Raw genomic sequence first — 15,676 nt, 5'->3', positions numbered from 1 at the left:
CTTCCCCTGCAGGAGATTTCTTCTATTTTACAGGAGCTTAAAAGGGTTGAAAAACAGTTACAAGGTAAATCCACTGCTAAATTAAGTAATGGTGCTTCTGAATTGTGGTAGTGTAGGGTGTTCGGGTGGATGCCTGTGATTCCAGCCTTCAGGAAGCAGAGGCAGAAGGATTGAATTTGAAGGATTGAATTTCTGCTTCTGAAAATATGTTTTTTTATTACATTTTTAATTATTGAAACAGTATTTGGCTAAGTGATGAACCAGTACATATAAAATTGTAGAGTTGAATATATCCAAGTTATACCTCAGAGATATGCCTCAGGTCTTAGAGGTATATCTAGGTATATGCCTAGCATGTCTAAGGCCCCATAAAAGTGAATATAGATAGCTCCCAATATCAAAATAAAATATTATAAAGTTAGACTTTTTTAAAGAAATCCTTCTGTTTCACTTTGATACAGAGTATTTTATGCAGATTAGTCTTAAACTCATGGATAACCTGGAACTCTAGATCCTCCTCCCTCCACCTCTGGTGCCACCACACCTGGCAAAAAAAAGGGGGGGGGGATTCGGAACACATGTTGGAATTTATATTTGACAAAATCTGGGTATTAAAAACATAACCAGTATTTTCAGTACCCTGTGTGATGGTAAGAGCGAGCTTTCAAAAGCTCTCGGTTTTACCCCTTCCAAGTACTGATCTGTTCAGTTTCCTAAAAGGTGCCGAGAGGGTCTGCAGGAACCTAGGAGAAGCACTCAGGTCTGTGTGATCTACACTGTAGACTAACCATGGATTATTAAATCAGGTTAAGTACAATAGTAGAGGACTAGCAGAAGTCTTAGATAAGCAATGCTCATATCCATATCTCTTTTTATTTTATATCTCTTTTTATTTATTTATTTTTTTTATTTCCTTCAGTGATCAATGCCATGATTGACCCAGATGGAACTTTGGAGGCTCTTAACAACATGGGATTTACCAATGCTATCCTGCCATCTCCACCAAAACAGAAGTCCAGTCCTGTTAATAACCACAGCAGCCCTAGTCAGACACCAGCACTTTGTCCACCAGAAACTAGGGCTCTGCACCCTGCTGCTTCTGCTGCTGCAGCCTCCACTGAGTTTGAGAATGTTGAATCTGAGGCTGATTTCAGTATCCATTTCAATAGGTTCAACCCTGATGGGGAAGAAGAAGACATTACAGTACATGAATGATGTCCCCTTGTTTGTTAGACATTACCCATGGAGTGACTAAGGTGTATTGGAAGCAGCATGATGTTGACATACAAAACAAGAGAGCTTGGTCAGCAACAATCTTGTTATCTTTGTCTTCTTGATTTATTTATTTATTTTTACCTCTATGTGTCACACCAGTCTTTTCAAACCACTCAGACAACCACTTGAAGCACACTTAGCAAAGACAGCTTCTGTCGGCTTTGCCTTTTGCAGTTTTGTAATTTTCAGATTGAATCATATCATTGCATTCTTTCCCTTCTTAGTTCTTTGTGTTTGTTTTTAGCCGTGCTATGACATACAAACAAATGAAAATATCCAACATTTCTGAGCCCCTGTGTCTCCTGTGCCAAGCTACTCCCTGAGATGAACTTCCTCATCAGCTGTACAGATTGTTAAACCATCCAGTTTGCTTCTTAATAATAGGGTTTATATTCTTACTCACTGTCACTGGACACAGTGACATCCTGCTCTATAGAGTGAAGCAGACCCTCCACAGCAGTCGTCCTGTGTCCTTAGACTTTCCAACATAGTGTGATTTATAACTGTTGCTAAGTAACTTGTCTTGGGGTTTACGGAAATTAACTATTATGTTTGCACTAAGATTTACTGGGAGTGATAGATGGACATATCTATATATCATTAAGGACTGACTTTTTGTACATAGGAAGTTGACAATACTGTATTTGTTTTAACCCCACCAGTGTTTTACTCCACTTTTCAAAAAGATCCATTTAGCACTTTTTATTTTCCTTTCTTTCTTTCATTCTTTTCTTTCTTATTTCTTTCTTTTCTCTTTTAAGAAAATAAGATTTGTCTCCTTTTAGATTAAATGACAACTAGAAAGGTTAAACTTGACAGTTTAGGTGGAGTATATTTTTAAAATTAAGAACATGTATATTTGTCCTGTGTTATCAGGTTTTTATGTGGCAGTTGGGGGAGGGAGGGAATCCCCCTGAAATGATCATGATATTAATTTTTCTTCATTAGGAGATGTGAAGAACCAGTAGTTGTGAGAGTAGTTGATAGTTCCACTCCCAGTCATTGAATTGCTTCTGTGTTTCCCTGTAGGTCCATAGTAACCTTGTGTCAGTCTTACACACTTGTAAGGACCCTGCAAGACAGCAACAACGACTAAGGCTTTGGGCTTATAGCTACTAAAAAGAAAGCCTGTGAGAAGTATCTTCATTAAACTTTGTTTTTGTTACTGTTTTGTTTTCTTTCCAGTAAGCTCACATTTCAATAAGTTTTTTAATAAAGGAATTATTTTTGTGTTTCCAGAACACTATAATTTGGGTGAATCTTAATTCTTTTAAATATTATTAATAGGCCTGGATTTGCTCCAGTGGCCCGTTGGTCTATAAAGAATAAACTGCAACTTTTATGATATGGTCTTTGATATTTTAGCAATAACCTGTGCTACATTTGTTTTAAGGACAAGGTAACTGTATACTCAAGATTTTTTAGGATCTAAGAAATCCGGTGATTTTGGATCAGTTAATTAAAATGCAAAATCTTTTTATAAAGATGTAAAAACATAAGTCTGTTGTATAATGGATCTCATATTTTTCTTTAAATTAAAAAAAGAAAAGGAATTGTTCTCCTTGTAAAGCTAAAGTCACAGTTCTCATGAAGTATAGTTCAAAAGGGTTTCAAAGAATGTACAAGAGAAGTGAGATGCTTTGAAGGAACAAACAAAACATTGAAACAGGGTCAATCCATTTCAAGAAAATGTTACGCAAAATAATCACCATTGTTCCCTCCTTCAGTTAATGTCTGGTACTGAGTCTATCCACATGGAAGTACAGGATAAGGAGTCTAAGAAAGTATTAAAATATCTACATTATTGTTTGTTTACACAGTTTTGTTCAATTATAAACATTTGGCCTTTTACTGTGTTATTTTTATTTTGTATGAATACATTCTCCTTATTTATTTTTGTTACATTTATTACGTTATTTTGTTATGCATTTACGACTCCATTTTTAAATAAAGTGTTTCTGGAACTTTATGCAGTGATTATAGATTTCATGTCTTCTACCATCTGGTATACTTATATTCATTAATTTGCCAAACAACTGTTTACAGGGCATTTTCCAGTGCTTAGCAAAGGAACCTTCCAGTTTTAATGAATATACGATTATCCAAAGTGAAACGTATTCTTAGTGAGTTGTAATAAATGTGACACAGTAGCTCTAGTGTAGCACACATGCACACATTATTGTAGTCAGCCTTGGCTCATCTAAAGGCTTTCTGACAGTAGTGTGTTAGGGGAACAAAGAAGGAATTTAAGTATCTTGAACATACTCAGTTTCAGAACTATCAGTTTAGACTATTTTTTTTTTCATTCTCGTAGCTTGAGAATCTTGAATGTCTCCCTGTTACTAATCAATATCAAGGACTTCACAGCTTGACTGTGGAGCTTTCTTTTTTTATGTTTCTGTGTACTCATTATAATTTCCACCGACTCCTAAAAGACTCTGGACCGTCCTGGATATTTCATCCCACTGTATGCTTGCTCTTCCTCCCCTTTACTGCTCACCCACAGCCCTCCCATTCCTCAATTTCTGTCTGCATCTTCATAAAGCTTCCCTTTGGTACCATAGCAAAGTATTTTGCATACTTTCATTTCCCTTCTTGATAGGACACATGGATATATACTTCTCTTTATATCGCTCAAATTGTTTTCTGGGTAGGCTGCCATTCCTTTGTGTCCTTGGACTTGCTTTCCATAGTAGATCTATCCTTTCCAGCTTCTGTGCCATTTAACCTCCTTTGTTGCTGTGTCTCTAACAGGAGTAACTCTTGCAGGATTTGAATTCAAGGTTTTGAGACCCAGGCCTATTCCTATGGATGTGGCCCTCCAACTCTGATCTATAAAATGAGAGCATCATTCTTCTCCAAGGCTCTTGTAGATCAGGGGACTATGAAATATGCTCCCTCAGAAACACTGCAAGGTTCTTGTATAAACTCTTCTAATAGAAGTCTCCTAACCCATGAGCTTCATTTTTGCCCAGATAGAGCTGATCCATTCTATAGTTATTAACATACTAAGCAGTATTTTCATCAGTGAGGCTCCTGGCAGTGAACAGAAACAAACTGTACTTGATTCTACACTGAAAGGGAAAGAATGGAAGTTCAGACTTGAGTGAATGAGCAACATCAGGTGCAAACCCTGTTTTCCCTCTCTACAATGCATTATTCACCAGCTGTCCCTCAGTTGATCTTGAAGGGATACACACTGCTCTGTAAGTACAGATCCCTTCTGGTTCAGTTTTATTCTGATCTGGTGGTAAGAACTTGCCATGTGCTGCTTTGCAGCCCTTCTCTTCCCTCTTTTCTTCCATGTGTGTTCTTTATTCACCTTACACTCACTGTGCCACGGTCAAATTAGTTGGTCTCACATGGGGCTGGAGAGACTCCCCAGAGCTGGGGTGCTGCCACCTACTTTTGAGATCCTCTGTTGTATGGTTGAGCTGAACCTGTGATTTCATGCAAATTTGCAAATCTCCAAGAAACTATCCACAGCCTGTCTAGGTTTGAGAAACCTTTCAGTTTTTTGAATGTGGGAGTGGGCAGTACAACAGGAATGTAGCAGGAATATGTGAGCCCTGTCACTGTGTTCAAAGCTTTGTTTAAGCTTCCTGAGCTGACCTAAACCACTTCTCCCCACTTTCTTCAAATTGCAGTGTCCTGAACCATAAAACCAGCCCCTTGCTGACCCCCTGTATCTAGTCAACTTCACCACCTGGAGCCATTCTTTATGGGAATGTTTCCTGCTCTGTATTGCTGCTCTTGTACATACTCCAGTATACAGTAAACATGTTCATTGACATATTTTCACCACAGCTATTCAAGCTCTTACAAAGTCTGATTTTTGAACTGAATGAAAGTCTTAGTTTTAAGGCATGTAGTATTAGACCTAGAATTGGCCAACATTACATAGTTCAACTACTTCATATTTGAGGTAGTTTAGGTGTAAATGGAGGAAAGAGGCTCTTGTTGGGCAGAGTATCAAGTGTGTTAGCTACATTATCTCCATTCTCACAACTCTGAGTTTGTCTGTTAGAGATGAAGGGACCTGTGATCTGAGAATAAGTTTACTCAGTCCAGTTGGGATTTGAATCGCGCTCTCCTTACCTTAGGTGCTCAGATTATTCAGTCACCTGCCACTAGTGTTCAACTTAACAAGCAGCTGGTAAACTTGGGAATGCCAGTGACCTGTGCTAAACCACCCTATTTCTAGCATCATGCAGGGAATAAGTTGTAAATCCCAGTTACAGACTTAGAGCTCTGGGTGCTATTTTTCATTCCTATGTGAAAATGTATGAAATACACCATATATGGTGGTCAAAGACCCGCCTCTGAATCCTCAGTGCATTGGGTAAATACGCTCCACTGTAAGCCGTTAGAGGTGCTTCGTAAAGTAATTAACAAAAGAAGACTCCTTTTCAGTATTCTTTCAGATGATAGAATGATTTAAATGCACTAATGACTTGGGCAGTCAGGAAGGCGATTCCTTGTTCATTCAGAATTATTTACATTCATTTTTCAACTTTGAACTCTCCAAGTAAATGTGTTAAGTAGCCTTCCTTCCATTTCTATCAAAAACAACTGAAACAACTTTGGGGTTCACAATTTAAAGTCTCAAGCACCCAGGATCTGGTGATTTGGTTGGGGCCTGAGGTGGCATCTGGCATGAGTACGTGGCCTCTTCCAGGCCAGGAAGCAAAGGAAAAGAGGATTCCCACAGTCCTTTGAAGGCACCCTTCCCGTGTCCTAGGACCCTCCTCCTTGGCCTCCCAAAGTCCCCACCACCTCCCAATAGCACTGCTTTGGGGACCCAACATTTCAAACATCAGTCACACCCTAACTATGGAAGTAGTAGCTAAGATTCACTCTAGTTGGATTTAGAGAATATAGAAAGTAGAAAACGCTTTTTCTCTTAGACTCCAAGATTCTAATGGTGACATTATAATTAAAGCTGTCTTTAATTATATGGCTGGGATAACCCACCAAAAAACCTCTATTCACAAGTTGCGTCTGCACTTGCCCATTTGTTACAGTGTTGGGCTGCACACCAGAAAGAATGGGAAGAAATTCCAGGCAGTTCACTCTCCCAGATAACTTGTCTGAACAGAAATCCTCCCAGGGTGGCCTTAGTCTTCAAACAGGACAAACTGGCAGAATTACCCCATGCTTCCCAGGAAACTTTAGGTGTGTTCAGTTTCCCCAAAAGGCTATATGGGCTGGGAAGACCACCTGCTTAACTGCTGCTTGATGAAGGAATTCCAGCCATCATCCATGCCATCAGAGTCATAACAATTTTCTAAGAGAAATGAAGCTCCCATGGGGCCATGGGGCCTGTGGAGATTGACACCAGGAGTTAACGGCATGTTCCCACAAAATGCTTTGGTGACCCCAAATTCAAAGAGTATTGACATATCTGGGCTGACCTCAAGGAGAGAGAGAAAAATGGACACATAGTATACAGCAATCATGTGCCAGGCACTGATCTCCCAGGATTTCTCCAAGGTTTCTCCCTCAATAATGGTCAACATAGTCATCCTCAGAGGAGGAACTGAATCTAATGAGGCTGGGCCACTTGTCCAGGCCATGAGGAACAGCTAGGTCTGTGGACTTGCACCCCTGAGCTTGATTTGATCTGTGTTTTGTTGTTCTCTTAGCATCCAGAAGGGAGCAGGGCCATAGCTAGACCCTGAGGATCTACAAGCCAACCCCAGCATTCAAAAGGGATGGGACAGCTTCCAGATGAGAGCCACAAAGAAAACGTAATTTTTTATTTTCTTTGAGTTATCAAAAGTATATTGTTCTAGAAATTCTGTAGCAATTTGTCTAGAAAGGAGTGGTTTAGTATGAAAATTCAGCCTGTCAAAAATAAAAAAAAATTCAAGAACTATAGCATTCCAAAATACCTGGGATCTTGGAACTTGGGTGTGTGTTGTGATACATTTCATCGTGAACCCCATCCCAAGGCATCTTACTTGGTAGCCCAAGGTTAACTGGAATGCGAAACCATCTTCTACAGAGCTAGAGCTGTGGGCATGAGCTGTCTTACCCAGCAAGTTGGCCCTTTTGGGCCAATCATGGTGACTACAGCAGGGCCAGCAAGGCCCCTTTCTTTCCTGTGTTCTGTTAGCATTTGCACTGTGCCATTTAGTGAGCATACAAAAGACAACTCCAAGATGAAAGGGTTTCTCAGTGCTAAGGAACCCATCACCACATCGATCTGCTGACCGTTTCTTCAGCACACGCTGTGATGTCAGAAAACTGAGACCTGCTGATGTCAGGAAGACTGGGACTCTGCCTGTATGGTCACACACACTTTTCAAAATGAGTAGGATCTCAGCTAGAGTCACCCCATATCCTCCCAGGAACATACTCTGTTGAAGGTCTCCAGCTTGTCCCAGAGATAGCACCCCCTTCACTCGCCAGGCAACCCATATGAAGACCAAGCCACCTGTTGGCTACATGTGTTCAGGGCCCCTCAGGCCAGATCATGCATGTTCCTTAGGTGATGCCTCAGTCTCTGAAAGCCCCCATAATTGGCTTCTTAAAATAAAACTTGCTTTAGTTAACTTTCTGTTCCTGAAACAAATACACAAGACAATAGGTTTAAAAAGTGGAAAAGTAAGTTGTGGCACATAGCTTTGAGAGTAACCCAGGTCTGGCTGATCCTGCTACTTTTGCTCTTGTAGGAGGTTGGCTGGCCATACACCAGAACCAAAAGATGAGAATAGGACCAGTTACTTCATATCCAGGAAGCAAAAAATTAATAGAGTCCCTTTGAGGGCATTTCCCAGTGATCAAAGGACCTACCAGTAGGATCTGTCATAATCTTCCAACAGTACCATGCTGGGGACCAGCCTTTAACGCTGGAGCCATTGGGGAAAGTTCCAAATCCAAACTATTGGCTAATGCTTTGAGCTTCTCTTTACTTGGAAGGATGTCACTTTATAATCCCCACTTGTTTGTCCTCTAATTGCACTGAGTTTATTGTTAATGTTATGTGCCCTCTAGAAAAGACAAAATCCCAGAGGTGGCAATGACAAAAGAAGAGGATTTAATTCACAAAGCAAAGGAAGGCCAAGTTCTGTTCCACGCCTGAGAGTCATTTATAAGCACGCAGGTCTGACTTGAACCTCCTCCTCTCTTAAGCCTTTTCAAAATATTCTTTGCTGCTCCTGACATAGATATTGTGTGTAATCCTTTTAAGACAATCAAGGAAAAACTATAACTGCATCAGGCAGGTAGCTGGCTTCTGATGAACCTGTGAACACTGAGTTCTAAAGCAGTTTAACCTCATGATATGCCAGAATTATTTATCAATCTTCACACCAGCTAGCAGCTCTGTATTCTGGACCGCACTTCAATAATTCTAATTGGTTCTGGTGTGTTTTGTAAACCTGCCTGCTGCACCGTGACTGTTGACATTTCTGGGATGACATTTGATTCTGTTCTGCCCAGGTCTATTCACAAGCAGCTAGTCATTCATTACTGCCAGATGAAAACCAGGTCTCAGTTCCTGCCCCTCCCTGCCTCCTTAAGATGGGTTGAGGTGATGAAGGTTTGCTCCATCAAAATAATAGTCTGGTCTCCCATTGGATGTGCATTTTAATGAATGAAAGCTCAGAGGATGAGTGGACCAGAGAGACAAGTGAGGCGGCTGTGTAGAGAAGAATTCAAAGTCCAGACATAACCACAGATGACTTGCATGGTACTGAGGACCCTGGGGCTCAGGGGAATCAGTGGACCAAGAGAAGCAGTTAGGGTCTGGATCTAGGTAGTGGCAAGGTGATCAGTTCCTTCAAAATCCACTCACTGATCTCCTAAGAAGTGCAGAAAAATATCGAGATATTCAGGATGGCCTGAACAAGAGGTTGGGAAATGAAGCAAGGTGACCTTCAGGGCTTAAGGACCAGTTAAACAGCTCTTCCCATAAGACTCCAAGAATGAGATTCCTTCACATGCATATCAAATTAAAAGTTTTAAATGGCCCTAAGAAAAGTTTGACTTTTTCTTTTGAAATAGAGCCTCACTGTGCTGCCCAGATTCAAGTGATTGGCTTCAATCTCTAAATAGCTAGAATTTTAGACCTACCCTAACATGCATAGGAAGTTTACTGTTTTACCATGGCTTCTCAGCTACTGATAATATAAATATATAAATATATATTAGTGTCATAACTTTGTGAGTCACAAATGGAAGAGATTGGACATAAACAATTCAGATACATAACAGCATCCTACACAAAAAGACAAAACAAATGAAAACACTCATTTGCATGGAGATTCATAGGCAGCTCTTCCAGAACCTCATGTTTAGAGGGATCTTTTAATAACTTTGGTTTTAGGAGGGGAAATGTATTCTTTGAAAATCTGGCTAGCCAAACTGTAATAAGAATTCCCACAGCACTTTCTTATGGCATGGTGACAGCCACCAATTAGAATGCTTTGGAAATTGTGAGCTAAGATGATGATATAGGAGCAGGAGACTGAGAGCCTAGAACCCTGTACCCTTCTCCCAAGGAAATATCTCATTGTGAGGAGACAGGGCATTCATTTGGGTGAGGTGGGACCAGCAGGAGATGAGTCTGCTTTGCATATTTGTGCAAGTCCTGCTATGAATGCACATCTGGAATATCACAGAGAATCAATAAATGGCTGAGCTCTTGGCTTTGTTTGGCTGCTTAACAGACAGCTTACAACAACTGACATGCCTGGGAACTGGGGTTAGCTCAGAGTGGGCTGATCTCAGCTCAGCACTGCTTGGCTGGCAGTTGGAGGCAGTCCGTGTGTTCTCTGTAAGTCTTTTGTCTTCCTTGAACTAGTGGACAAGCTGAGTCATGTTCTACTCCAAGCAATGGCAGAAGCCCAAATGGAAAAGGGAAACTTTTTAAAGTTAATGTGCAGAACCAACCAAAACTTTCACCTTTGCACCCATGCAATCAGCACAGTTCCAAGCCAAATCCAAAGTTAAGAATTAGGGAAGGTAGCCGGGTGTGATGGTGCATGTGTGTAATCCTAGCACTCTGGGAGGCAGAGGCAGGCAGATCTCTGTGAATTTGAGGCCAGCCTGGTCTACAAAGCAAGTCCAGGACAGCCAAGGCTACACAGAGAAACCCTGTCTCAAAAAAAAAAAAAATAGAGTAGTTTACAAATGCAGTGGAAAGAGCTCCCAAGTTTAGATGTGTAGCCTGGGGTAGGGATGAAAACTTATGGCCAGTAACTCAGCCTCCTGAAATCGCTGATGTGCGGAAAAGAGCACATTTTTGTACGAGCTTGGGTGCAAAATTGACTGAACAGGGGAAGTCAGATAGTTGCAATGTGGCAGGGAATTACTTGCATCACAGACATTAGGAGCCTAATGTAAGACTACCTGTGGGGTCCTGCTTGAATGCTGCTACTGGTAATTCACTGCATTTGGCATTCTACAGCAAGCCAGATTTGATCAAGGGCCAATTATAATTATAAGCAGGGGCAACAAGGGGAAAAATTATTTTTTTTCTATATTTAAAAAAATCTGTGTATGTGCATTTGTGTGCAGATACAGGTATATTCATATGAACATGTGAATGGTGGTCACAGGTCATCTTTGAATGCCATTCGTCAGTAGCTCCATACTATAATTTTGAAGTAGGGTCTGTCTTGAGGACCCGAGGCTCACCTCTTTGGGTAGGTTGGCTGGCTAGCAAGCCTGAGGGATTCTACCATGTCTTGTTTTCCTTGCTGGAATTATAAGTACAAACCACCAGGCCCAGCTTTTTACATGGATCCTGGAACTGGACTCAGGTCCCAAGCTTGCACAGAGAACACTTTCCTGACTGATCTATTTCCCCAGCTCCCGATGCATATTCTCAATCCTATCTATGGCAACTCTCTACTATTTCTCTTAGAAGAGAAAAGGCCTTGGCTGTCCCTAACCACACCTTTTCCCTGGAAAACTACAGCAAGATCCAAGCACCAATGTTGTTCACACCTATAAATGACTCATTTGTTATTTAACACTTCATAAGTAGCAAGCAGTAAAACCTCATTAGTCTCCAATTAGCCACAAACTGGCACCTCACATCTTACTAAAGTTTTCTCATCCTGAGAAGCCATTAGTCAGTTCTGGACTAAGGCAGTTATGTCACCAGGCAGGAAGATCCCTGCACGCCGTAAGTGCAGGTCTTCAGTCCATAATTACTCAAGAGAGAAGGGCTGCCTGTGTTTTGATTGGTGTTGCTTGATGACCTGGGCCTCTTCCACCATGCATGAATCCTCAGCATGTCCTCATCCTCTATTGCTTTCTAGCAGCTTGATCCTTCCCATAATGCCACTCTCTGTTTTCTTTCGTGTAGTGCTTCAGCCATTGAGAAGGTGTTATCTATGGTTTTTATATGGAAGCTGGCACAGAAATATGAATTTCTGGAACTCCACAGAACTAGAAATGTAGGTATGGAACTATACCCGAAAATAGGCCCTTATATCCAACCCCAGCCCTCTGTTTCTCCTGCCAGCTGGCCTCTACCATGTCCATCAGGTGTCTCTTGACCATGAATGGCTTCACAGTTGCACTCACTGGACATGAGTTGAGGTTTGTGCGCCTCTCCCTCACAGGCACCTTTGCTAAAAAGGCCCTGGCCACCACCACTCTTGCCAGTGTTAACACCACAGAAACACTTCTAAGTTCCGAAGTTATCAGGTTCCATCTATCTCTGGGACAGTTGAGCTACAACAAGAAAGATTTAGGTAATTCATATTTTATCACCAGTAAACTCTCCCACGTCAAGCAAAAATAACCTCAAGGGTTCCTTGTAAACCATGCTTTTGAGGAAGCTGACATTCAGGTTCATGCAACTACCTAATTCTGATCTGGCTCATTCTGGCCTGACAACAGATAGCCTGTAACTCTATGATAAGGGTAGAAGTTCTCTACATGTGGAGATTCAGTAGATTCCTTTTCTCTTGGCATTATTTTTAGATTAGGATTTATTTGGTCTTTGATAATTTCATATATGTATGCAATGCATCTTGATCATATCCAACTACAACTGCCTCTTCCAATTTCTCTAATAATCCACAACACATACACATTCATATCCTTTAAAAAAGAAAAATAAAAAATTTCTTTGTAACCAAGTCTGTTGTTGGCAGTAAAATGGTGTTGGGCTAAATATTTTTTATTATTCACCCTATAATTTATTATGGTGGTATTATTTAACCCACTATCATAATCAATAAGACACAGACATCTGTTAGATTTTATAATTATCTTATAACATCTTGGGCTGGGCAAATATATTCACCTGCACTATCTCAATAACCTCACCATCCACTTCCCAGTCCGCATCCAATGCCATCTGCCTTAACTATCCTTATTTGCATTACCTTCCATCCATAATCTTATAACTACTTCTCTCTCCTTTCCACATCACTTTCAGAGACCTTCCGCCTGGCCCACATGGATCATTTTCCATGCTAACCCATCGAGGCTTTCTTCTCTTTTGTCTGTCTGTCTGTCTGCTTCCTGTGATTCTCCTGTTAGCAAAGCCTGGGAACCTTAAACACCCCCACCTTCTTTCACCCTTTCCAGGTACAGGCCTTTTTTTTTTTTTTTTTAAATTAACTAACTAAGAATAATGTCTTAGGCAGGATTTCACAAGGAGAGGACAGTAACCAGATCTTGAGGGCCAGTAATTAGCTTTAAAATGCAAGTATCATCCAACCCCCAACACAAGTGCTGCTTGCCGGAATGTTGACTGGTCTCCTTTGCTTGATCTTGTACAGATGACCACAGTGGCTGAGAGCTCGCAGTGCCATGTCCATGTCTATGTTCTGTCCAAAGAAGCCGCAGCACCTCTCTGTATTCTCTGGCTCTCACATTCTTTCTGTCTCCTCTTCTTAGGTATTCCCTAAGCCGGAGTGGGGGTGTGATATGGACATCTCATTTATTTAAGGCTGATCACTTTGACCAGTTATGAGTCATTAACTGCTGCCCACCACAGAAATGTGCTTCTTTAAGACAAGGTTGAGCCAGGTGTGGTGGCACATGCTTGTAATCCCAGCAGCACTCAGGAAGGCAAAGGCAGGTGGTCTCTAAGAGTTCGAGGCCAGCCTGGTCTACAAAGTGAGTCCAGGACAGCCAAGGCTACATGGAGAAACCCTGTCTTGAAAAGAAAAAAGAGAAAAGACAAAGGTGGCAGCAGGACTTACCTGGGCGTGGGTATAAGCATAAATATTTAAAGGGTGGTTTGACAGCATGTCCATTTATAAACCAGCAGTAGCAGGGTACCCCCCAGGGCCCATGGCTTCCTGAGGCATGAGCTTTTGGCCAGTTTTACAGACTATCTCTCTCTTTTTTTCCCCCTGACATGTCTCACCAACAAAAGACAGCTTGGGCCACTTGTACATGGCGAATGCATTACAGTGTTCAGACAGAATTTCTAAATGCAGGGAGAGGTGATTACAAAAAAAATCATTATTTGACAAGTTTCCATAGACTTCCCTCCACCATGTGTTTGACTGTTAGTGCTAATTGAAGCCAAAAAGAAGTAAAGGTAATTGAAAAGAATTCTCTGTGATTCCCCACAAATGCTATTATAGTTGCTGTGGGCTTGTTGTTGCTGCTAAGGTGTCAGTTTAGCCTGGCTGAATTTAGCTTGAATTGAATTTTGCTAGATTCCTTTCTAATTGGAGGTCTAATAAGGATGGAGCTCCGCATAAAATTCTATGGGAGCTTAGTGAGGGAGCAAGTCAAACGGTACTCATTTAATAGGCCACACTTCTTTTTACTTACCTGCTGGCTCACTTTGTTAACACAAGGCAAAGCCCATCCTACGGACACTCCTTCAACTTCTGTTCCTGCATGTATGTTCAGCAATATGATACCATTGGCTTGGGCAGGATACCTGCACCATCAAGATCGGTAAAGCAAGGATGTGGACTTCAGTCCACTTTTGTGCACTCCAGCTCAAGCGTCTGTGTTTCAGCTTGTTTTCACTGCTACACTGTACATCCATCTTTCCTTCCTGCTCTGAGCTCTAGGGACCAGGGGCTCCAGCAGCAGCCATGGAAACAACAGCCTTTCAGAGACAGCACTAAACCTACAACTGTATAAGATAAAGATCGCTCTGTTAAAATCCCCTATGTCTCTTTTCCATCTCTGCCATCATGATCTGTCTGTAACCCATCTTTGTATCTACCTGTCAACATCCATCTCTTCCACGCCTTGCTTCTTCTCTGTCATCTGTGTTTCTATCATCTCTGTCTCTATCTCTTCTGTCTCTGCCCCATCTTCAGGATCTCCATCTCTGCCCCTATCACACGTGTCTATATATCTGCCATTTCTGGGTCCATCTCTAACTGAATCTCTAGCATCTGGGTCTGTAATTCTCTCTTCTATAAAATCTACTGCTTCTGGTCCTTGGGCAGACCTTGACTACTGTGCTTGCCATGGTCAAATGCTTTTCAACGGAATGACAGCAGTTGGGAAGAACAGTATTGACAAGGAGGAGAAGCCAAGGGCACATTCTGGAGCCCCTGGGTGACAGTGAGAGGCTTGGTAGGTAGAGAAAGCTGATGGCACTTTTCCAAGTTTCTTCTAGTCCCTGTTCACAGACTACTTTTAGACTTGATTACTTTACAACTGATGCTAGGCAGTTTGGTTATGACATACCTTGATGTAGTTTTCTTCCCTTCTCTGGTGTTTGGGGGTTTAAAACTTAAGAGCTGAGAGTTTGTATCAAGTTTGGAAAATTTTGGATTATGATTTCTTCAAATTTTTTTCCTATTTTTTTCCTACTCACCTCTCATTCCAAGAGAACAAATACATGGAACTTAGCCTCTGTACCTTTGCTTTGAGGCTATATTCATTTTTAAGTGTTTTCCCCTTGTGCTGCTTTTTAAAGACAACTTCTATTGTAGTCTTTAGGTTTGACGAACCTTTTCCTTCTGAAGTACCTATCTACCATTAATCTCTTTAATCTCTCTTTCATCTTAGATTTACAGTTTTGATCTTCGGTAGTTTGATCAATGTCTTTTTAAGAATATCTTCTTATGGGTTGGTGAGATTTCTCAGTGGGTAATCTGATAACCTAAGTGTGGTCCTTGTGACTCACAGGTTGGGAGAGAATCAAATGCCACCAGTTGCCCTCTGGCATCCATATGCACACAGGGCAGGCATACCTCCATAAATAAATATAGAAAAATTAGTATCTTGCACAACTACCTAATATGTTCCATTTAGTCTTTAATTTCTTGAGTAAATAGGCCATAGTATTTATAACCAGTCTGATGTCCATGGTCCACCAAATCTATAATCTTTGTCATTTCAAGGTCTATTTTTATTAATTAGGGGTTGTTTTTTTTTTGCTCACTATAGGTCACACTTTGCTGCTTCATGGCATGTCAAATAATTTTGGCTAGATGCTAAATATTTT

The 15,676-nt window shown here is 41.1% G+C and overlaps 1 protein-coding gene across 9 annotated transcripts in view; it reads left to right on the top strand.

The window, feature by feature from the left end:
• Cep170 (centrosomal protein 170) overlaps positions 1-3,244 on the top strand; it is a 101,578-nt gene extending 98,334 nt beyond the window's left edge. For all 9 annotated transcript variants that reach the window (XM_055608664.1, XM_055608656.1, XM_055608648.1 and 6 more), the window contains 2 exons: positions 13-64; positions 920-3,244. In XM_055608664.1, the coding sequence (XP_055464639.1) occupies positions 13-64; positions 920-1,215 (348 nt within the window). In that variant the 3' untranslated portion in view covers positions 1,216-3,244. The remainder of the gene's footprint in view (positions 1-12; positions 65-919) is intronic.
• Positions 3,245-15,676: the final 12,432 nt, after the last annotated feature.

Source organism: Psammomys obesus, unplaced genomic scaffold (assembly GCF_907164565.1).
Source record: "Psammomys obesus unplaced genomic scaffold, mPsaObe1.curated_primary_1811, whole genome shotgun sequence".
In the NCBI taxonomy this organism is placed as follows: domain Eukaryota; kingdom Metazoa; phylum Chordata; class Mammalia; order Rodentia; family Muridae; genus Psammomys; species Psammomys obesus.
Note: the sequence above shows the minus strand (reverse complement) of the source record. Positions and strands in the feature narration are given on the sequence as shown.